This window comes from Carassius gibelio, chromosome A7, assembly GCF_023724105.1.
Source record: "Carassius gibelio isolate Cgi1373 ecotype wild population from Czech Republic chromosome A7, carGib1.2-hapl.c, whole genome shotgun sequence".
NCBI lineage: Eukaryota > Metazoa > Chordata > Actinopteri > Cypriniformes > Cyprinidae > Carassius > Carassius gibelio.
In genome coordinates this window covers 27,401,024-27,425,773 of record NC_068377.1, presented here as the reverse complement: position 1 = coordinate 27,425,773, position 24,750 = coordinate 27,401,024, and the positions used below count along the sequence as shown (strand labels likewise).

General features: G+C 38.4%; 1 protein-coding gene across 1 annotated transcript in view; it reads right to left on the bottom strand.

Annotated features, from left to right (window-relative positions):
* Nucleotides 1-5,363: 5,363 nt before the first annotated feature.
* The window catches only part of LOC128017031 (rhombotin-1), a 31,785-nt gene continuing 12,398 nt past the window's right edge, over nt 5,364-24,750 (bottom strand). The window contains exons 2-4 of the mRNA XM_052602086.1: nt 16,030-16,243; nt 9,263-9,388; nt 5,364-5,952 (exon numbers count right to left, since the gene is read on the bottom strand). Of these exons, the coding sequence (XP_052458046.1) occupies nt 5,847-5,952; nt 9,263-9,388; nt 16,030-16,243 (446 nt within the window). The 3' untranslated portion in view covers nt 5,364-5,846. The remainder of the gene's footprint in view (nt 5,953-9,262; nt 9,389-16,029; nt 16,244-24,750) is intronic.

The window sequence follows — 24,750 nt, the reverse complement described above, 5'->3', positions numbered from 1 at the left end:
TGTTTAATCTAAGTCAGTCATTCTATCGTTCTGTCATTCTATCTGTAAATCTCTGTCTGTAGGGCCCATAAAAAACCTATAAGGCCAAGTTAAACATTAAACATTATATTATTATAATGTTTTTAAACTTTACTTCAGACATAGCTTTGTCAAGTCAAAATGTACATTTTTTTTTACATTGTCTTCATTGATTTTTTTTTAGAAACATTGAACAGTGAAAAAAAAAAAGAATATGAAAAAATAAAATTTTTATATATATGTGCACATACATACAATACACATACATGTCAAAATGATGGTACATTAATATCCTGAGGTGATGCATGTCAAGCCAAGCCAAACTTTTAGGTTTTCCCTTAACAATATATGTGAGCTTTTCCCGAGCCAAGCAATGAGGCAATTCTTGTAACCATCCTCTAAAATGAGGGCTTTCCATGTCTTTTCAATGACTAGATACTATATGTTTTTCTTGTAATAAACAGAATATCAGCATTTTCATATCAGAGCTAGTTAAAATGCAATTTACAGGGAAAATATTTTGTATATAGCGTTTTAGGACATTTGGGAACATTTTGTTTCAACACCAGAGATAAAAAGTCTAAAACTTTTTTTAGAACTTGGGGCAGTTACATAAACAATGATATAAAGTTCCTATCTCTAGATTTTCTCTAGACATTATATGCATTGATCGGGAATGTTGGGTTTAAACTTGTAAAGTAATTCTGCCAACATTCAAGTTTATAAAAAAACCATATAAAAAAAGTCACAATTTCAATTTGCCATGTTATTTGTTACACCAGTTAAAACTGAAATATAAATGCCAGTTCAGATAGGTTCTGATGCAGAATCATGGCACTGACATTAGACGAAGAGTCTTTCGCTGGATTAACGGATGAAATATCTGAATGTAACTGCCCAGACTCACATTGCGCTCTAGCTCGAATCAGTATTTAGAGCAACAGTGGACCACGTCAGCCCGGAGAGAAACTTAATCAACAGTAATATATACAGTGCGCCCCGAATCCATTCTCTATATCCAACAAGGTGATTTTCTCTCTCTCTCTCTTCCTTTCTTTATGAGAAAGAGAAAATTGCACATCTAATGAAATCCAATTTTATATTTCATTCTGAGGAGCACAATAAACAGAGAACAAGCAGTAAATAAGCTTTTCAAAAAGCTGATTACCAAAGCAATTTATTGCCAAGTCCAAAACCATAGCAGAGCAGAGATGTGTTGGGGGAGAATAGGGGGGCTTTATTTTATCTCTTTTACCTCTTTGCTTGCTGCATTGTTATTGGCCAGGTGTGTGTGTGTGTGTGTATGTGTAGGTCTCCGTGTGTGAGTATATTCATTTATCTGTACGCACTCAACTTTTCTGCGATTCCGTTGTCTTCTGATGAAAATACAAGAGGGTTTGTGATTGGGGTCAGCCCTGCATCCATTTGAGCAGCAAATGAAGTGGAATTCAAGGCTCCTCCATTACCGAGGGCTTTTCTCATTGTTCCCGACTGCTTTCCATACAGCAGAGTCCCTCTCTAACCCAAGGCTGATTGCAATAATGACATTTTCCCACCACAACGATCCCGACATTTCCCTGATTGGAATACATACTGTTGTCAGCGTGCTCCAATAAATAGGCCTCACCTGTCCCCTGCTCCCTCTGAACAAAGGGTCCTGGCCTGTGCTTTGAGACAAATTGTCTCCCAGTTACAGCTGTATCATATTATTGTGTTGAGCTCATTTACTGGAATAGAAAAATTATAATTTCATTGTATTGTTTGTATAGTGGGTCCACTGATATGGCCCTGCTATTCATGAGCTTTTCATTATTGGATTTGGCTTCGAGACGTCTGGTTGAGCAGATCTTACAGGATTGAAAACGTATTGTCTCTGTATAGCCTCATCAAAGTGACTTTGGGCCGTCTACGACTTGACTTTAGAAGCGTGTTCAGTTTTCGCCATGCATTTTGCCCAAATGTGTCATCAGCATTCAAAATTGTGGCAATCGTGCTCAAATAGGAGATGGACTGAGGATGGCTAAAAGGGGGAGGTTGGCTAATGTTAGAAGAAATAAATTAAGCCGGCATACGGTGCAGGAAAAGTGCACCGCGCAGATTATTCACAGTTATATAATGTACTGGGAGAGAAACAGGCCTTTCTCATTTTGGTCACTTATCCCTCATTGTAGAGGGGCTGTATATTTCATTGCTGCTGCTGCAGCTTAGAGGATACATTTCAAACCAGCAAATAAAAATTGGCTAAACTTCCAAAATTAGCACTTCAAAGTCAAACATGATTTAGAGCGGGGGGGTGGGGGAGGGAATGTGACTGAAATTTCTTATGTGTGCGTGTGTGCATGGGCTAGAGTACAAAACACTCTGTGTAGACCCTAAAACCAATTTCTAGGCAAATTGGTTTAATTTAAGAATGAGATCATAGAATAAGCAAAATGCTGTGGGGGCAAGTTTATGTATTTCTGCATTTATTTCGCCTCTCCTGCAGTCTGTCCTTTTGGAAGGGTGTAACAGGAATAATTTCACCCAGGGGTGCTCAAGCAGGACAGCTTAAAATACAGCATATGTTATCAAGCTAACATGCATATTCTACAATGAAGTACAGTCTCAGTCCATCCGCTTATGTCTTTGATGTCGAATGTCTTCCTCTGTTTTGATTAATTTGCTTAAAACTTGACATAACTGGGCATATCATGAACTAATGTGTAGTTGAGGGGGGGGAAAGAACATCTTTATTTTAAAAATATTATGCTGATGAAGAGACAACAGTGTGTGATAGCAGATCCTCTGCTAGCATGGCAGTCCAAACAAGGCCATATTCATAACAGAATTTGTTCTCATTCTGGGTATATTGATTTATTTGTTTATATATTTATTTTCATGCTAAATTCATGTTAAAGTAAAAAAAATAAAATAATAATAATAATAATAAAATGGTTAATTGGTTACACTTCCGAAAAAATAATTGATTTTATAGAACGGATTAAATTACTTTATTGTAAAATATTTGGATTTCCGTCATAGAAAGTATGAGTTACCATATAATTTACAGTGAACATCTATATATTATGCAGCAAGACAATACACACACTTTTACAGTAAAACTTGTTTTTTTCTTGTCTCCTTGCAATTTCTGGTGAAAAGCTTTGAAAGGACATTCCTAACATTTGTTTTATTGATTTTTGTTATTGGTCCAGTATATTAGGTTTTGGTTGTTTATTTACAAAGCAGGTTGTAGTTGTTATATACTGTCTTGACTTTTTTTTTTTACTGAATATAGTTAAAAAGTTTTTACAATAAATGGTAATGTGCACCAATAAGTACTTTCTACCAGCATTCATAAAATACAGCGTAAAGTATATGATTTCCTATGCTGGTTTGTACTAGTTAACGTTGGATTGGGCCACTATTGAAAATACAATACACAAGGCACCTGTAGTTTTAATTACACACATTTCACCTTTAAATCACCAGTAAGTACATGTGCAGTCGTGTGTGTGCCTGTGCGTGTGAGGGAAACTGCAGCTGGGGACGATACGTGTGTGTGTGGTTGTGTATGTGGTCTTTTCTCTCATTATTTTTCTAGAAAATGAGCAATCAGGCATCTTGCACAGAGCCTGATTGTCTCCCTCTGTAAATCAATCCAGGAGCTGCAATTAAAAGGTACTCTTATGTGGTGTAATTGCTGTCTCGCTAATCCTTTATTTGCACACCTGCCGGTGAGTCTGAATTTTTAATGAATTTCTAATTAATGCACATTGTGCACTTGATTTATTTGTTAGCAAATGATGTCCCTGCTGGAGCAGTGGTTCCAGAAAGCCTTCTGTCATCCACAGTATAGCTGCATGTGCCACAGTTTGGGTGCAAATGTGCACATGTACGTCTGGCTTAAAGGTCAAAAGCCATATGCTGTCCATGTGTGGTTGTAAACGTCTCGCAGGTGGGGAGAAACATTAAAAGTTTATGGGGATATATTTGGCAATTGTTTTGGTGCCTTTATTCCTTGACTTGATGGCCTGTTATTTTCACATTCGCCCAGTTTTTAGTTTGCACCTGTGAAAATTAGCAGATTTATCACTGCTGCACTGATTACAGAAATTAGGCTCTTTTTGTTTAGTTTTGTGTTTGTGTGCGTTTAGATAGTTTTATTGTTATGCTAGTGTTGTATGAAATATTTTTTTTATTGGCAGTTTGGACTTTGCCACACAGATACACATATTTTTAAACATAAGTACTTGTGTGTGTGAAGCAGTGTAGCAGCATTAATTATAACAAATAATGTGAAATTAAATAATACAGTCTTGAGAGGTATAAGACACACTTTATTTAAAGAAAAAATGTTTTAAGTTCATGTTTGTCCTTTAATTACTGTGTGCTCTTTTTTGTCTAAAGTTTTGTAAGTTTTCTGTATGAACAGCATGAAAGGCTTCATTTAGCACAACTATACTAGAGAGTCTGCTTTAAGTATTGGACATCTGTAAATTAAATTTCAATATGCTGTAAGACCCCAACTGATACCCTTCCCATTTCTTTCTCACAATGAATGAAACTAATTGCTTTAAATGGCAGATCCTCCGTGAAGCAGCTCTCCTGCGGTTCAGAGCTCATAGAAACAAGAATTACCACCAACAGATGAAAATCAAATGTAATGGGACCGAAGATTGTGTCACCTCAGTCGCAATCCTTTAATTGCACTTCTTTTGTTCATGAAAGCCATTTGTAAATGCACCACTTTTGAGAGAGCAGTTTAACTCTCACAATGCCTCTGTGCCACAAAAAGACTGGAAAACCCAAGGTGGCACGACAAATTGCTCTCTATATTTTTCGTACAAATCCCATGCTGTTATTTTTCTCCAGACAACAGTTCATTATGAGGCCTTGTGATATTTTGACAGAGTTGTAGCGTTTGACATGAACTCAAGACTTGAACCACCATGAGACTTAGGATGTGAATTCATTAATACGTGAGTGTTTGAATAAACAAGAAAACTGTTGAAGACAAACTCAGAATCGGACACTCTGCATGAGCAGACCTCACAGATCATTGGTGGTACTCAGTGTTATTATGACAACAACAACAACGTGGAGTTTTTGAATTCATTTGCTTTATTCGAAATAAGACTATTTAATTCATCTGAAAACAATACGTCTTAGTCCATCAGCAATGAAAATATGCTGTTTCATTATGTCATTCTGTATATAAAATTGTCATTTATTATTTCTTTGTAGTTGTCTGACAAATGCTTTTGAAGCTTTAGCCATTTTTAGAGAGTTCAGCAATTACATTTGTTACATGGGCCTGCTTCTTCAAACTTTGGCTTTGGGATCAGAAAACAAACTCAACTATGAACATTTAAGAATCTTTTTAATTCACACTGGTAATAAAATTGCATTACAGTTTCATAAAATAAATGTTCCAGTTTATATATACAGGAAAACAGACTGTACATACCCTCAGAAGATTTAGAAGAACAAGAGAAAAAGAAATGGAGCGAGTGTCTGTGTGTGTGTGTGTGTGTGAGAGAGAGAGAGAGAGAGAAAGAATTAGAGACCAAAACAGAAAAACATCACAAAAACCATACAGGCAATACAGTGCTCAGCTAAGCAGGCACAACTGTACATCAAAACGTGTAACTGCTCAGTGTTGGGGACAGGAAGGGCCAAAAGGTATTACATTTACAATAGAGTCCTCAGGGACCAATAGGGCTTTTACTGTAAAAAGTATTGCAGGCAAGCAGACAGATGCTCTTCTCTCTGAGAGCAGCAGAACATCCATCACACATAAGCGTGTGTTTGTGTGTGTGGACCGAGAGCTGACGTTTTCTGATTGGCTATTGAACTTGTGTCTCAAAGCTCCCGTTGAGCTGCCCCTCCTCATAGTCCATCTGACACAGAATCATGTTGTTTTTTAGGAAAAACTTGTCGCCCACACAAAACCTGCAGGAAAAACCAACAAACACATACAGTAGGTTAACATACATTCCAAATTTCTTTGGTCTACTCAAATCAAGTCCACAACACAGATTTGAAAACCATCTCCTTCACACAAAGTCTGAAATATTGTACCTTTTTTGTATTGTTCTGTGGCTAGGTTTTTGTTTAATTTATCATCTGGATAGCAAATTATGATTCAGGTATCTCAAGAAATGATGATTCGGCATCAGATCAAAAGTTTTGGTAAATATTTGTACTTTGTCAGGCCTGAACAGACCTTTATACACTGAAACACTATGGATAGTTGGATACAATTCATAATTGAAGAATGTTTTGAACTGCATTGGCTACACCTCACAAAAAGCTGAATTGCAAATGGCAGGAAGAGAAACTTACTGACTTGTAATTCAAATAATCTCTTTTAAAAATTAAGGAGTATGACTTAATTGTACTTTACTTTTAGTCTGCATTAGAATTTCAAAAGGCATTTTCAATTCAGTGTGGAATCGCCTACAGCCCCGACATAAACTTTACTTAAAGGGTTACTCCACCCCAAAATGAAAATGGTCATTATTTCTTAATTAATCACTCACCCCCACGTCGGTCCAAATCTGTAAAAGCTTTGTTTGTCTTCGGAACACAATATATTGTATTTTTGATGAAAACCAGGAGGCTTGCGACTGTTCCACTGACTGCCTAGTAACTTAAAACTTACACGTTCAAGGTCCAGAAAAGTATGAAATACATTGTCAGAATAGTCCGTTCAGATCAGTGGTTCAATCTGAATTTTATGGAGCAACGAGAATACATTTTGTACGTGAAGAAAACAAAAATATTGACTTTATTCAACAATTTGTCTCCACTGTGTCCACTATTTTGTGTTAGCCGTGACACAAGGATATTTTTGTCTTTCCACGCATACAAAAAGTATTCTCGTCACTTTATAAAATTCAGATTGAACCACTGAAGACAGACGGAATATTCTGACAAAGTCTTTCATACTTTTCTGGACTTTGACAGTGTATTTTACTTGGCAGTCAATGGGACAGTCACAGGCCTCCTGGTTTTCATCCAAAATATCTTAAATTGTGTTCTGAAGATGAATCAATTTTTTACAGGTTTGTAACAACATGGGGGTAAGTGATAAATGACAAAATTTTCATTTTGGGGTGGAGTATCCCTTTAAAGGTCCATTTTAAAAGATGTACAGTATACATAAAAAAATTAAAAAATAAACAACAATTAATGGAATATCTTGGAATACCTTGTGTCACTTAGTGTAAAACAACACAAATAATAATTATAGGTTTTATGATGTAAATATGCACAAATCAATTATTGAATTATTATTCAATAATATTTTGGTTTAGGTAATCGTGCATCAGTGAAAATGAACTTGTGGTACAGTCTTCCTCACAGGCATCAGGAATGCTACTGTTTCTATGATGGTCTCAAAGCCTCTTGCGATGCGACAATAAGGTGCAGATCTAACCAAATGTTTTCAAACCCAACAGCATTTTTCAAAGCAGGACAGGATTGGCACCCAATGAAAGCATGCCACCACTTCTTTTCATTGGCAAAAACAAACAAAGAAAAAAAAACTGCACCAGTTTCCAAGGAAACCCCACCGCTGAGCTTTTATTCCCCCTATGTTGGGGCTCCTCGCCAAAGTATAAATTGTTAGCCTCTAAAAATTTCCCGTGAAATTTCATGCCAATTAAAAAGAAAAACATTCCATGTGTGCACTGCATTTTTATATTGACAAGTTTGCATATGAAAGCCATAAATGTTGTATGGGCAATACAGCGACCATGATGAAAGCGTTTCCAATGATGTTTTCTCTTATCAATCACTGCCACGCCAATGTGCTTTGTTGGCAAAGGAATAGAGTGGAGAACGAGAGAACCAGGGTTGTGCGCCATCCGTCAGCAGCAAAGCTTCAATCACCAAACTTTATTACACACCTGGGGCCTCATTTATAACCGTTGTGTATGCACAAAACCTGCCCTTAAATAGGTGTACACCATTTCCTACGCAAAAGGTGGAATTTATAAAAAAACAAACTTGACGGAAAATGTGCACACCTGCAAGCAAACACTGACTCATGCGTACAGACCTGGAGATTTAATTTTATCATATACATTTAAATTAAATATTTCACCCTGTTGGTGGTAATTATAGGTGCACAATAATTTAATCTTTAAAGTAAACTTCACATCTCATGTTATGAGAAAATATTTTTTGTGAGTACAATGATAAATGATGTGCACTTCAAAATTGTGGCGGACACTGTGGGATTCGGTGGAATGGTCCGGTTTTAATAGGACCAATAATAATAGCTAACTGTACAACCACAGCTGCACAAAAGTGTTGATGTCGTATGAAGGCATCTCTACAACATTATGAAAAATGCCACTGTATTTGAAGAATACAAACGGTAAGATTTGCACGTATCCTTTTAAAAATAATTTGTCAATGGTGCGCATGTGGATGGGAATATGCATAGAAATGATATGCAGATGAAGTTATGCATATTTAAACTAGGCGTTGTAAGCTCCGTATATGGTGATTTCGGGGAGGAGTCTGGGTGGAGATGCACCCAATTTTAATTTTATAAATTAGACCCCTGGTGCTCACCAAATAAACCATTTATTCAATTAACTATTTATTCCAATTTAGATTCTTTAGAAGAGGCCTTAGTCAGTTAAGGCATGACACTGCTGAAAAAGTTTTTTTTTTTCTTTTTAGGCATCAGTTGTAAATTGGAATTTGAGCTTGTTTGTATTTACTGTATTCAATAAGTTTAGCGTGTATATATGGCTTTCGAGAATGACACAAAAGTCTTTTTTTAAAAGTGGGTCACACACTAAAGCATTTAAGACACTGTCACAGTCCTTTGCTCCCCAGGAATGTTTGGAAGGATGATCCTTGAAAAGTTCCTTCATCCAGCCGTTTAATTCCCTTAGCGAGACACATAGCGGTGATGTGCTTGGCTTGGCTGTGTATTGAGTAGGAGCTTTCTGGCTGACTGTGTTCAATAAGGCATTAACAGTTTGATCAGGCTTGGTATTGGTCTGCCAACGGTATTGCCACTGAAGCGCTGGTTAATTTCACTCAGCTCAAGCTCACAAATACAAACCAGGACAAAACTTGTAGGTTTGAGATGAAAACAGTATGGACCAACCGGAGTGTGTAAAGTCACAATGCTAGAAGTCATTAAGTGGTTTTTGTGGGGATCTAAAAGGTTCTTCTGCCTTTCTATATAGAAAGAACTAATTTTGCAGGCTTGTTGTTGATCTCATTCTCTCCTTACCTCTGATTACAAAGCTGACAGGCAAAACAGTCCAAATGGTAAACATTATCTCTGGCCCTCATCACCATTTCAAAGGCTGGGATCAGTTTACTGCAGGCTGCACAGTTCCCTGTTGTACCAAAGAGCCTAAGAGAAAACACAAAAAGTAGATTTACTCACTTATTACCTTTTCCAGCCTTTATGAAATCACGCAACAAACCCGAAAAAGGAAAGAAAACAACCAAAGAAGTGGCAGAAAAAAAAAACTAAACAAAAAACAAACATCAGACATCTTAATGCAGTGAATCCAGCTTGCCACACATTAGGTATTTTTTGTTAATGAGGGTACAAACCTAGAAGTTAATTCTTAGCTAATGATCTAATTAAAATGATCACATGGTTCTAATCCCCTTCTTCAAAGAGTTTTTGCCAAGCACACAGTGAAGGCAATGAAAACAGGTCTGAGGCGAGCAATTGAACTGCTCAAAGTTTTTTCTCCTTCTTTCTTTTAAACCAGAGTAACTAATGAGACTTTGCTCAGACCAAAGCCAGCTGGATTTTACACAAGAGGCTAAATACTATAATGTAGTCAAAAGTTCAAAAGATTCTCCTCACAAGGATACTGCCTCTATCCTCCGCTCCTCTCCTCTTATTCTTCTCCTTTCTCTGTTACCTTCTAAAAGCAGAGTGAGATGTAGAGGCAGTGTTGTGAGGTATGTTACCTTGGAGAGGTAAGTAGATGCTTGCTGGAGCATGGAAAGGGACACAACTCACATTTTGTTTAAGCTTATTAGATGGGACACAAACCACCAAGGTCACAAATAGAACAAGGCATCGAGGCAGATCACTTTCCTCCACTACATCCGCCGTTGGATTTGCATTTTCATTTTCAAAGCCCTTACTCCAGTTTAATTTGGAGATTCAGACTCTGAGATATAGATATATACGTTTGGCAGAACAGGGATGCAATGCAACCCGGAAAAGCAAATGGAGAAAAACAGGGAGAGGAAAAGGGGGAAATAAGGCAGGATCAGGATGAGGCAGTATGCTTAACACTCCTCTAAAGTTGAGGACTCCGTTGGAGAGAGAGGGAAACAAAAAGTTGCAGCGAGTTCATATTAGTCTCCCTCGACTGCATCTCCACCAGCATCTATCCAGCAGACACTGCTGTTAATTAGAGCAACAGAGCCGAGCGGAGAGGAGTCTTATGGTGGAAGAGGGCATGTTGTTATATCAGATAGGTGAGGTGTTAAAAAGAGCCATTGTTAGATCAGGTTACTGCTCCAGTAAAATGTGTTTATGTGGAACTCTGACACTCGGAGGAGGCCGTGCAACCCCAGCGAGGTGTTGCCTCACAAAAGAGTTCAGCTTATTAAAATAATGGGTCGAGTGCAGCTTTGTTCCAAGGTCAGCATAGAATCTGTGAGAACTCATAATTGCACATATAATTTATACTTTACATTTTGCACTTAAACTTTAAATTAGTGTCTGTTACACATCACACATAGAGTTGAAATAGTAATCTTAGTAAGTGTATTTACAAACGGCTCAAAGTATTGCTCGGTTGTCCAATATGTTGTCAGTATTTATATTGTATCATTGCATAAAGAATTATTGTATTACTTTTTAGGGGCTGTGTCGGTGCAGATTTCTTTAATTTTCATTCAGAAGCTTTTGATTTTAAACTCATGTATCTGATTCATTTGGGTATTTCGGTAACACTGACTTTGTATACAGTATAAAGATATTCTGATCTCAGAAATTCTCACTTGGCTTCTCATGTAGTTAATAATTCAGAGCATTATTCTCACAAACACACACACACACACACAGTGCACTTAACAGTAAAGTTGACGTTTATTCAACTTTTTAAATTCAGTTCCATTAAACTTTATTCCGTTTAAGTTTATTTCACTTCTTAAAGATTCATTCACGGATTTACTCTACTGCCTCCACACACACAGACGAAACTAACTAGAGAATTGTGAAGTGTGACATAATATACCTGTGAAAATAAATAGAATATAAATACATGTCTCGTGCACTTTAATGCTCTTTGAATGTAACATGAATATTCCCTCTACAACTGGAATCATGGCAGAATATCATGTGAAGTCCACTTCGCAGGGCACTTACAGTCGAATGAGACAACGCTTGAATGCTGCTGCCTGAACAAGAGACCTCGTTACTTAAGTGAAAGTGTTGGCTAGTGTTACTCGCTCGAACACAGCAGTGGATCTCCACCAAATTCCGGGGATCCCTTCAGCTTGAGGAGCAGTTTTGAACGTCACCCTCTGCACGTTGATAGCTCCCTGGGATTGCCAGATCAGTCATTGCTCTACCACGGATTTAACCTCCCATAACTCCTGGACACCGGGAACTACCAACGTGTATGGTTGGTTTCATTCAATCTGTGGCATATCGGTGGCATATTCACCAATACAGATATATCTGCGACAGGCTCATATCTGCCGATAAAATCAGCAAAACAATATATCGGTCGGGCTGTAGTATTTACTGTGTCACATTCATTATTTATTTTGCTGTGGTGTGGAAGATTCATCATTAAAAATTCTAATAATGAGAAAATGTAGATTACATAGCCCTATCTATTAGTATTTCATGCTTAGTAAAAATAACCATTTTAAAAAGGATAGATCATTCAAAAAAATAAAAATGTATTTGGCTGCATATTAAAGAGACTATGCCAAATCATTTGCCACAGCATTTGACAGGACAACCCTTAACAGTGAGAATGGCAGTTTACAGTAGTTGGCTGAGATGTATCTACCAGTCATTCTTCAATCTTGGAAAGTTCTCAGATGGCGGGACACATAATCCTAACATTTGCAGACACACATTCATGGTCAGAGGCAGAAGGAAGGATTAAGGCGTCTGTCTGAAGGAGCGTGTTCTCTAAAAGGGAATAGCGCACAGATTGTGGTCGAACACATTTCAAATGTCATGCCTTAATGCTGGAGCAAGCAAATGGAGTTTGGAGTTCAATGTTGAAAAAATGGTTGGAGTCCCTGGGGATCTGGAACAATTTTTTATGGCTCACGTCCATCATGTTGCACAGTAGAGGGTGTTACAGATCACATCACATCACGACCCATTTTCCCTTCTTTTCTAAATCAGGTCACAGAAAGCACAGGGATGGAAGTTACTGCTTGTTACGGACTTGTGAAAATTTAGGGACTTCTTGATGGTTTAAGAGTAGAGTCTTCTTAAAAGAGAAGAGGGGATAAGGGACTCCTCACACGCACGCACACACAGTGACAGATAACCGGGCTTCTGCAAAGAAATCTGCGGTGGTTTAATTGTAGGTTTTTGCGGCACTATGATGGTCCGGCTCAAAATGGAGACTTTACTGGTGGTTAATTTAAGTGGATTAGGAGGTTATAGAAACTCATTTGGAAGGTCACCAGCAAACTTTGAAATACAATGGCTTGGATTTTCAGGCAATATAATTCATGATAATGTGAAACCAACCATTTTATCAGCAAGGCCATTTAATGTGTTATTCCAAGCAAAATGTGCTTTCAGGCCTAAAATGTCCATTGTGCATCAGTTTTGCTATATGAGTTGTCATTACAAGCTTTACTTTTTAATTGTTTTCTTGAAAACAAAGCAGTCTATTCAATAACAGATACTGTGATAACATTCATGAGCTCTAAACTCATGTTCCTTTAATATTATCATAGCCTCAGCAAACTAAAAGTCTCAAAGTCCCCTGCACACCTATTCCACTGAACAGGAGTGGAAAAATTTACAAAACAATAAAGAAAAGGAGGACAGAGCTTTTCGCTTCATAATCTTGTTTGTGTTTAACCAAACTTTAGTATTAAAGCTGAAAGCCTTTGCTCATTGTTCTCTATGATTCCCTGTGGCTCTGTGTAGACAGGTATTTCTCTTCTGGTGTTTTTTCTTAACTCGTCTAAAGCCGGCGTCAGCTTCCTTCCCTTTAATGTCTCTCTGTGATTAGACTTCAGCTGTTCTAGTCCTTTACTTGCATTCAAAGAGAATGTGGTTCAGTATTGTAAGTGTGAACTTGCAAAGTTTTAAATACAGTGGGGTTCAAAAGTGAGACCACAATGAAGACCTGGAATGTTTCCCCTAGAACACACACACACACACACACATATATATATATTTTTAACTCTACATTTATTTGTTCCATTTATCTGCTTTATACATCTAATCATATTAATTATATCTATATATTTAATAATATATTTACTATATTATTAAACATCTAATATGTATAGCATACAAATAATAGAATGCATAAAAATACATCAGACTTTTGTATCCCACTGTCGTGTTTTACAGACAGGGGTCAACTGTATTGTGTTCAGGCATAGTAGTTAATCTTCAAAGTGAGATACGGTTGATATTGGGATTGTTTCCTCTTAAATTATATGACTGATGTCTTTTTTGCCTCATAGGGATAGCTGTGCTCGCTCAGTAGACTTCAAAATGCACTAAATGATTACTGAGACTTATCTCTGCCCTTTAATCATAATCACATGCTGGCTAGTAATGGATGTGCCATCATTAGGAGGAGGTGTAATCTACTTTATATTTCAATTAAAAGCACCCTTCTTTGATTCGTAAATTTTATATATATATATATATATATATATATATATATATATATATATATATATATATATATATATATATATATATATATATAATTCAGGTCAGGGGTGAACACCGTCAAAAGAGAGGAACTCTCACTCTCTCGTCATAAGGTCAACGGATTGTGACCCCTGCAAAACAGATTAATCTATTTTTGTGTGCAGTAATGAAAAAGTATGGCCTGAAAGCCTATAAATCCTGCTATACTTATCTATTAGAGAAAGGGTCAACTGTGATGGCTCAAGCTAGTTTGTACAGTGGTGGGGCTGTGTGTGTGTTTTCATGGGGTGTGGGTTCATTATGGCTCTACAGTACTCCTGAAGGACAAAACGCAGAAGGAGCGCTGATCATAATTAATGTGCGCATGGCAGGGCTCCAAAAACCCAGCCGAAAATAAAATAAATGCGTTTGATCTGCCCACCTGTCTTTAATGAAGTGCCTCCCTGTATGGGAGGCTAATTCTGGGTGAGATTTCAGCTTCATTACTGAAGGCAACCAGGTTGATTCTCCAGCAGTGTGCTGGAGGTGAAGTTTAGGTGGGACACCCTGTGTGGAGGCTCAATCACTCACGTTTAAAGTGAACACACCAATGCTTCCTCGCTCTGTCTGCATGGAGAAGGATACTTCTTAATTTGTTCCTTAATAGAATTCATATTCGGCATCTCCAGGCATTAAGTAGCACACATTTATCACAGGCTGAAGAGCAGATGAGTGGGCTAGATTTCATTAGGACATCAGAGCTGGTACAGCAGCAACAGGAAGCTCGTTTTTGTGTGGTTTCCACCTTTCTCTAGCAAACTGCCAAGCATTTGGGGCTTATTTAGATTTTTTCCTTATTAATTTTATTACCACACATGCCTCGGTTTACCTATTATAGAGACCTTGTGAGGTCACTCTAACAGTATCATAACAGTCGTGATGTGCAAATTGTGTAATGCCAGTGTTACTTTCACTTTTTTTTTATAAAAAGTTTTTGTCTAGTGACAAAACTATCAGTCAAATTTAGTCAATATTTTGTCATTACATTTTATTTCCATTTATATTTTTGCTGACTAAAGTGCAATATGAATCCTAATGAATCCTTTTTTTTACAGTATATTAATTGATTTCAACATTTAACATACTCATTTAAAAACTGTAGTTCCTGAAGTAACATTATATTGTCTACAATATTCTTAATTGTTTAATATTTACAGTCACAATATGAGTTATGTGCTAGCCAGAGTTTCTAAGTTAGTTCAAGTTATTATTCTTTCTAGATTTTTGTTTCAAAAATATTGTTAGTGATAGGTTTATCAATGATTGTTTTTCATATTTTCATGATGCAAATTTTTTGAGAGTGTTCCACAAAAGAAAGTCAGTCAAACCTTTATGGAACTACATGAGGGTTAGTAATGATGACAGAATTTAAAAAAATTTGGGGTGAACTATCCCTTTAACACAGTTTTATGACGACTGAACTGCATGTCTTACTGGGAAGGGCCCTACCAGTGGGGGATCTTTGGGGAGAGCAGCTTGGGGATAAATGACTGGATCTGGTTGGGAGACCCCCAGGGAATGGGATTTAACGCCCAGGAAATAATCATGTTTAATTTAGCAAACAGATGGCTTAGAGATAGGAGGCAAAACAGATCCTTAGACCTGCAGTTCTGACACTCGGCTGCCTGGGGTGAGCTGAAAATCCATAAACGCACTCATACGCAGTGGTTTATCTCTCAACTTAGAAAATGGGCGACACATCACTTTCATGTAAACATGCAAAACCTTACCCAGCTAAACATAAACAATCGCTACAAGATGCCACTCCAAGCTGTTTGCTCACTTGTGCAACTGGGACTTAATTGGAACACACAGAGTCTGGGTCGGTACACTGCGATGAGGAAAGAACAGGCACTTAATCTTCTGTAACAGCCTCAAAGAAAACATCATTTACAAGCTAAAAAAATTATCTTCTAACCCCACAAGTTAGCAGATAAATGCAACAGGAGAGAGAGAGAGAGAGAGAGCACAGGGCCAGGAATGAAACAGGCAGGGTGGCAATCATCGGCTGTTAGATGAGGGTGTACTTTTCTGAATGTCATGCAGCTTGAGGTGTAACAAGCCCTTTCTGCTTTGGCAGCACTTTGACGGCAGCATGTTTTTACCTCAGGTAGTCCCTGCGACAGAGGATGAGATTGGCTTTAGTGTAGAGGGTGGAGCCCACTTCCCCCAGGCGGCAGTCGCAGCAGGCACATTTCAGGCAGTCTTCGTGCCAGTATTTGTCCAGGGCCTTGAGCAGGTAGCGGTCTTTAATCTTACGGTTGCAGCCGGCGCATCCCTTCTGTTTTCCTTTGGGCTGGACGGAGAGCATCGGCACACCTGTGGCGATAGGGAGACAAACACAGAGAGCATTGTGATTTACTGGCTGGCTAAACCAGTGACTTTTCATGTTCCGCGCTCTTTTTGATAAGGGTGGTGACACCACCGAAGCTGTTTCATATGCATTAGCCACGGATGCTCTTCTGCACAGATATCCGTGCGGGTCACTTTGGACTGCGTTTATCCATCACTGGCCACGCTCAAAAGAACCAATGTTATTTTTGGCGAGTGACATACACCCATTTAATGGGGGCTTGAATGCATCTCTATGTTGGGATGCTCCAGGACCATCTCTATTTAGATAGCTGACAGAGGTATTTATGTTGTTTGGAAGATTAGCCATGGCCCTATTTCATCAATATGAGAATTGTTGTCCATGCTAAAAGCCTCCTGTGGGCTTTGTTTGTTATAGATCAACATTAACCTTTTAGAACACTGTTGACCGCAACAAGGCTGCTCTTAAGCTTCCAGTGAGATACGGTATGGCCTAAGTGCCTTTCAAACACGCACACACACACACACACACACACACACACACTAAAGCCTGATCTCCTTTTACACTCGGGCTCGCTGCATTGCGACCAGAGAAGAGTAACCAAGCCGGCTAAATCGCCGCGTTGTCATGTAGCTTCCCCCCTTTAAGCATGCCTTTTAGCCTCCTAAAGGACAAATAAAGTCCATTTAATAACTGCACTAAACACTAATAGTCTATCTGCGGTCTGACATTTGTGTGTGGACTAAAAGCCGCCCCCAGGCCAGAGCTGGTAACTCTGGCACTCGGCACCCCTCTGCCAGCACTAACAGGTCTGCCACAGCTGAAAGCGCAGGACAACAGCTCTTAAGACACTCTCTCCCACACTGAGCTATTGATCCGTCTAATAGAACGCGCAGCTAACCCGGCACTCTCCCTCTCTCTATACCTCTCTTTTGCTCTCTGCTTTCAAAACACATTTCTCTCACAAAGTCCACATCTGGACAGAGGGCTTTTTATTTAAGCATTAGCCTTTTTACAGTGTGGAAAAAGTGTAAAAACATTCTGTAAATATCCAAAGAATGTGTGTTATTCAACTGTTAATTTTAGGTATTTGTGAGGAATTAAATGTGATAGTCGGCACAGAATAAAAATTCTGTCATTATTTACTGATCAAAACTTGACTTTGGTTTCTTCTGCACTGTAAAACCAAAAAAATATTGCATTTTGAAGTTGTAAACAAAACTTAACTCTTTTTTTGGCCATACTTTGAAAGTCACTTGGGTCCAATGTTGTTTGGACCCTACTGACTTCCATCATATACAACAACTTTTGTGTTCGACAGAAAAAGAAAGTCAAGCAGGTTTGGAAGGATATGAACTGATTTCGTAGTTAGGTGGACTATACCTTTAAATGAATATTTTCCTGGTATCGTCATTTTTATGTAATGCTTAGCTGATTGTAAGTGCATCTGTGTACGAGACGAGATGTCCGTTAAGAGTATTCTGATGGCAGAGGTCACAGGCAGCAGCTCTTCTTCAGCTCTGGCTTTAATGTCCGGTAATGGCTCTACTGTACATGATCAACAAATGTACGCCAGTGGGCATGAACTCCATTATCCGGTATGCCGCATGCAACTATCAGCATATTAATGTTTTTTTTGTGTATCCTCCTCTAACTGGACTAACCTTGCACTGTAGTTCCAAGAGAGGTTTAGTACATGATAAGTTTGAAAAAAAATCTTCAAATCTTTCAAACAGGCAAAGCCAAATTCACACATTCAAATTTTGTCTTGACAAACTTTACTTTTTACTTTAGTTATATGAATTCACTTGAATTCTACTTCCTTATATTACAATTTGAATTGCTATACTTGAATACAGCAAATGAATTGGAATTTAAAAAGGCACTCTCAATTCAATTCGCAATGGTGCACAACCCTTGTATATGCTCATTCACACACTTTCCCTCTGTGATGCACGTTCATTTATTGGATTCCAATTTGTTCAGTGATTCTGGATCATCTGCACATCAGCGGTGCTATGAATACTATAATTAGCATTTCCTTGGTTATAAAATGAGGTAAAAATGTAAGGGCACTCAGGAAAGACTGAAAGAGAGAGAGAGGGCAGGAGAGCGAGGGCTTGTTAGATAAATTTATGACTTGGATGTGAATAAGAGCTCCGGTGGTATTCAACCATCTTATTTCTTTATCAAAACTGGAAAAAGAAGAATGCTAATTGGTCTAGCGCCACTGATGGGAGCCATCAATTAGCGGTGTGCTTCCCCCTCCAGCTTCCTCCACATCCCCTTACCGGCCCCAATACAGGGCTCTTGAAGCCGTCACACTAGGATCACAAAACTCGCTATAAATAACAATGTTCAGTATAAATGAAGGTAAAAAGCCTTTAAATTGAAGCCACACTAGCTGAGGGCGGTCGTTTTCTACCTGCATTTCATGGCTTGTTAGATGTGCACTCTGCAGGTATGCCAACAGTACTCTCTTGTCTGCCTTCTACAGAACTAGAAACAGTCTTAATGAGGAGAGAGAGAGCTCGTCTGCGAGGAAAAAGTGTGTCTTGTGTTTGTACGTGAGTGTGTGTACGAGACTGAAACGAGCTTGGGAATCAGGCTCCCTCAGTTCCCCAAGGGATGGCACAAAAATCTTTAATTTGCCTTTTATGACAGCTAATTAGTTATTCTATTCAAAATCTTTGCTTTAAATAAGAGAACTAATTATACACAAAGGTCGTTTCCCCCACCTCAGGAGAACCACACATAATTGGTTTAGGCCCCCACTTTCCTCCCACCTTTTAACAACGTGCATTGTGGCTAAAGAAAAAGTTAACCATGGCGAGCTTAACCCTTTCTGTTGTAAACCACTCAAGGCCCATATACAAAAACCTTTGAGCTTTCCCGTTCTGTAATTACATGGATGAATTCAGGTTTGTCGGTAACTGAATATGCCCATCACACCATGACAGGTTTCCTAACCCAGATTTAAGGCGGCTAACAACTCCTGTCTCACCAGGCTAGAGCAACCTCCAGGATGAGTTAGCTGATGTGAGGAGCGCTGGATTCTGTCTGAGCTAATCATCTTGTTTCTGCCATCGCTGAGAAACCTCACATTGTTTTCCAAAAAAGAGCCAGCTAAGATATGCTTTTAGAAGCCCTATATAGCCTCAGCACATTCTAAACCTGAAATGACAGAGTAAATGGCCATCAATTAGCGGTGTGCTTCCCCCTCCAGCTTCCTCCACATCCCCTTACCGGCCCCAATACAGGGCTCTTGAAGCCGTCACACTAGGATCACAAAACTCGCTATAAATAACAATGTTCAGTATAAATGAAGGTAAAAAGCCTTTAAATTGAAGCCACACTAGCTGAGGGCGGTCGTTTTCTACCTGCATTTCATGGCTTGTTAGATGTGCACTCTGCAGGTATGCCAACAGTACTCTCTTGTCTGCCTTCTACAGAACTAGAAACAGTCTTAATGAGGAGAGAGAGAGCTCGTCTGCGAGGAAAAAGTGTGTCTTGTGTTTGTACGTGAGTGTGTGTACGAGACTGAAACGAGCTTGGGAATCAGGCTCCCTCAGTTCCCCAAGGGATGGCACAAAAATCTTTAATTTGCCTTTTATGACAGCTAATTAGTTATTCTATTCAAAATCTTTGCTTTAAATAAGAGAACTAATTATACACAAAGGTCGTTTCCCCCACCTCAGGAGAACCACACATAATTGGTTTAGGCCCCCACTTTCCTCCCACCTTTTAACAACGTGCATTGTGGCTAAAGAAAAAGTTAACCATGGCGAGCTTAACCCTTTCTGTTGTAAACCACTCAAGGCCCATATACAAAAACCTTTGAGCTTTCCCGTTCTGTAATTACATGGATGAATTCAGGTTTGTCGGTAACTGAATATGCCCATCACACCATGACAGGTTTCCTAACCCAGATTTAAGGCGGCTAACAACTCCTGTCTCACCAGGCTAGAGCAACCTCCAGGATGAGTTAGCTGATGTGAGGAGCGCTGGATTCTGTCTGAGCTAATCATCTTGTTTCTGCCATCGCTGAGAAACCTCACATTGTTTTCCAAAAAAGAGCCAGCTAAGATATGCTTTTAGAAGCCCTATATAGCCTCAGCACATTCTAAACCTGAAATGACAGAGTAAATGACTGAATAAAAGTACGTAATGTTGACTCTGACATCAGCAAACTGGTATTTTGGGGTTTATGAGTGCATCTGTCATCATTCTTTGCACAGCCTGGAATCTCGGTAGGAGACCCTTCCCCCATTTCTTTTATGCAGAACAAAAAAGTATAACATTGTAAACAGAGACACAAACTGAGGTGGCAACTCCCACTTAACCCAATCCATTTAACAGATACAAGTGCCTCTGACCTTCCTATGTCATTTCATGTCACAAAAAAAGCATATCCTGCTATCCGCCACTTGATTCATATCCTAACAGTAGATGCGTATTTTCCTTCAAGAGGCAGCATTTGCCTTATCAAACATTTCTTCCAAATAAATAAAAGGGAGGGAAGAAAATAATTCGCTATTAGTAATTGGTGTGCACCCTATCATATGCCTCTTTTGCGCCCATCCACCCTTTACAGACCTTATCTCAGTCGAATATGTATGGATGCGTTTTTGCATTTGAAACTGTCAGACCATGTTCTTTCCATTATAAAGATAGGATCCGGTTTCTATGTAGGCCTTCATTTCAAGTTCCATTTTTGTGGATATCGAAAAAAAAAAATCAAATCAGTGCCCTTTTGATGTATTTAAGGTTTATAGCATGAGGGAAAAAAGTCAAGGAATCATTTTAAAGCATTACAGCACAATAATCATATCTTTTTTAAAAAAATTGTCTTTGTAGTCAGATATTGTTTCCTCTGTTGCATCTTTAAAGCCCCTTTCACACTGCACGTCGGACCCGCAATATTCCCGTAACATTGCCTGGTCGCCTTCTGTGTGAAAGCAACCACGTCCCGGAATTGATTACCGAATCGAACCCGGGTCGGGGACATAGTAACATTGCGGTAATCGATCCGGAACGAGCGCTGTGTGAACAAAAGCCAGATCTAATTCCGTATCGAAGTGATGACGCGCGTTATCGCGCGACTCTTTTACCGGCTGTTTTGAAGGAAGATCAACATTCGCGACGAAAACATATGTGCAAACTGTAATCAAGCAGAGATCAGTTAGTTCCTCACTTTCTGCGCTGACGCCGAGATCGTTTGCTTGCTTCAGTTAAAGTATAACGTGCCAAGCGTTGTCGACTCGTACATTACACGTCACGCGCTGATGTCACGTGTCGTTACGGGATCTTCACGAGTTGTGTGTGAAAGCACGCACATATACCGGGTCATCACTGGCAGTGTGAAAGTGCCAAATCTAGCGACCAGGGAACAATTACAGGAACACTTTACCCCTGTATTTGCCGGAATGGCAGTGTGAAAGGGGCTTAAGTAAGCACACAGTAGAAGCCAATGATGATGCCATTTTAAGAAGGCATGTTCTAATATGCTCTTAAAAAGAAAGTTCATCCAAAAATATATTCTGTCATCATTAAGTAACCCTAACCGGTATGATGTTCTTCTTTTGCAGAATATGAAAGCAGAAATTTCAAACACTTTTTCCTTTTTTTTTGCAATTACAGTGGATGTTTTAAAAATTGAAGTCGCCTTTTAACTCAGATTTTAGACATTCTGAGTCGTGAATGATTGATTCTTTTGTGTAAGGTTTTTTTGTTGAATTTCTGGTCGAGTAGGTTTACAAAATAGATCTGAACAATTTGTTCAGAATCTGATTTGAATCTGACTGATCCTCAAGCTCACTCAATAATCTGGTGAGAGCAGATAACAACCCACGGGAGGTTATCACTGAGTAACTTGCATTGAATTATTTACAATTTGAAACTAAAAAAGGAATTGAATTATCTTTGCTGGAAATTTGAGCTTTTGTTTGACTTACAAACTTTATATTTTCAAGTTTGAAAGTTTAAATTCTCATTTATTATAATTACATGGAAAAGACCAACATGTTTATGACCACATCATCAAATTCAGGCACACCACTAATTACAATATGCATAAATTATAGAAAATTCATTATTACTAAAGTATAAACATGGCTTTGTACTTTATGAGGGCCTGCATAGAATCCCACAATGCCCTTAAACGAACCTCAACGGCATAAACCATGTGCATGACCTCAAAACATCTGAGAAAGGGACCAATTTAGAGGGACAAAGTGCTGGAGACTTAAACTACAGATGTATGAGGGATTACAGGCAGTCATCTGTCGCAAAGCTGTTGGCATGATTTTTCATGTATGACAACCTTTGGTTATGTCAGCAGCAGTGCATGCATGGAGCAGAAGGGTTCTCCGAAATATTAAAAACCAGCAGTGAATGAAAAGTGTCTGAACGGTTTCAATGGCAGGCGGACAGTACAAAGAATTTTAGGTCAGATGCAACAAATCCTTTAGTTTAACAGGTATGATTCCAAAAGCAATGTAAGATTAGAGACGCTCATTGGTTTAAGGTAGTACTCCGAAAAGAGGCAGGAGTGCATGTTGGAGATGAGTGTATGGTGGTTGAGACAGATTGCACTAGAAGGGCAACAGTGTGACAAATGAAAGCTGATGTAGCCATGGGAGGTTGTAGTCTCTGATTGAGCTGAACCGTTTGCCAGAAGGGAGTCTTGGTGGTGACAGGGATGGGACACTTGATAAGCACTTGCATCTTACCCCGACATTGGGCAGATGCGGTCCTGAATCACATGTTTACTAGCTGAATGGATGGAACTGATATTGTAGTTGGTGTTTGGAATTAAAGTGTACCAGATAGGATGTAGTTTTAAACCTCAGTCTTGAAATCCAATATACAGTAATTAAGATTTTGAGTTCACCTGACCCTGCTCAGAGATGTTTTTTAGAGGGCATTTACATGTGCAACTCTCTTGTATTCAGCTTCAGCTAGATCAAGCTAGACCAAGAATAACATATGAGAACTGAAAGCTTTTATTGAAGGGATTATTCACGCAAAAATGAAATTCATGCCATCATTTACTCACCTTCATTTTATTCCAGTATGCATTTGTTTTTGTGGAACACAGAAGATATTTTGAAAAAGTTTTGTTTTTTTCAATGTTGTTATCGTTGTTTTGGACTAGTGGTTGACCGATATGTGTTTTTTGAAAGGCGATGTCGATATCCCGGAAAGCAGGGGGGCAGATATAAAGCAGATATAATTTTTAAAATTATTATTATTAATATTTAAGAAATTTTAAATCATTTGACAATGGATTCAAAAATGTGTAAAAGAAACATACTAATACTTTAGATGACAGTATTTTTCACAAATAAATATTTAATAAAATTATAATATAAAAAAAAAGAAGAAGAAAAAAACACTAACCAGCATTCCATATTCTGGGAAGTTTTTGTGCATTGGGAATCATATTTTTCAAATAATGCCAGAGTAACCCTCATTTTACATACAACACACAGTGAAAATGACATGAATATGACAGTGGGCAAATGCATAAAGCGCAACACAATTTGAAATCAGAGTTTAAAGTTTAAAGCATTCAATTCACATGCTGGATAAAACTGCACACTTCACAAGATCATACAGCTGGATTCGACTGAGTTTGCAAAGTTTGTGAAATTAAATGTTCATTAGTCATTCAAAGATTTATTCAAATTATATAAATGCGTATTAGCTTAATGCTGACGGCAAATGAGAAAGTATTATAATGTTTGCCTTTCTATTACTAATACGCCTAATCAAATAAATTGTTATAATACTTTCTGTAAAAACAAAAATGATGACTTTGTGATTATATTTTAAATATTTATTATTTATTTACAGGGGGATGAATTTTAAAGTGTCACTTTTCTGAGAGGGGTTTGACAGAAGCTGAAGCACACAGCCTGCTAATTATTTTAATTAATAGAATGACAGATCATTATGCCAAATAAGCATGACAACTATTTAAAATTAAGACTATTTTAAAACTACTGTGATGAACTTTATCATAAACCAAAGATTTGTGTTAGCTCTAGCTGTGCATAGGAGCCCATTGTGTGCATGTAAGCCATGACCATAGCAATCTGGACTATAATTTGTCAGCCAGCCACCGTGGAGGTTAATGGGGAACTAAGGCAGATGTCCTGCTATTGTCTGTGTGAATCAGTTCCTTTCAATCAGTCCACATCATTACTGTAATTGAGCTTGTAGACACTAAGTCTCCTTTCCTGCCAAGACAAAACACATCTGGTAATAATATCAGGTAGAATATGACAGGCTAAATCACAGACAAATTAATAAAGAGCTTGATCTTAGTTGATAAGGACTAGGCAGAACAGTCTGAAACATTGATTCATGTGTTCGGTGGACATTATGCAGCACAAAATAGGAGAATAGTATATGTTCAGCTGTAAATTTGTGGGTAAATGAAAGGTAACACAGTTGTGGATGCTCTGTTTATGAAATCAGGCCTGTCTTTGCTTGCTAGTGTGATGAT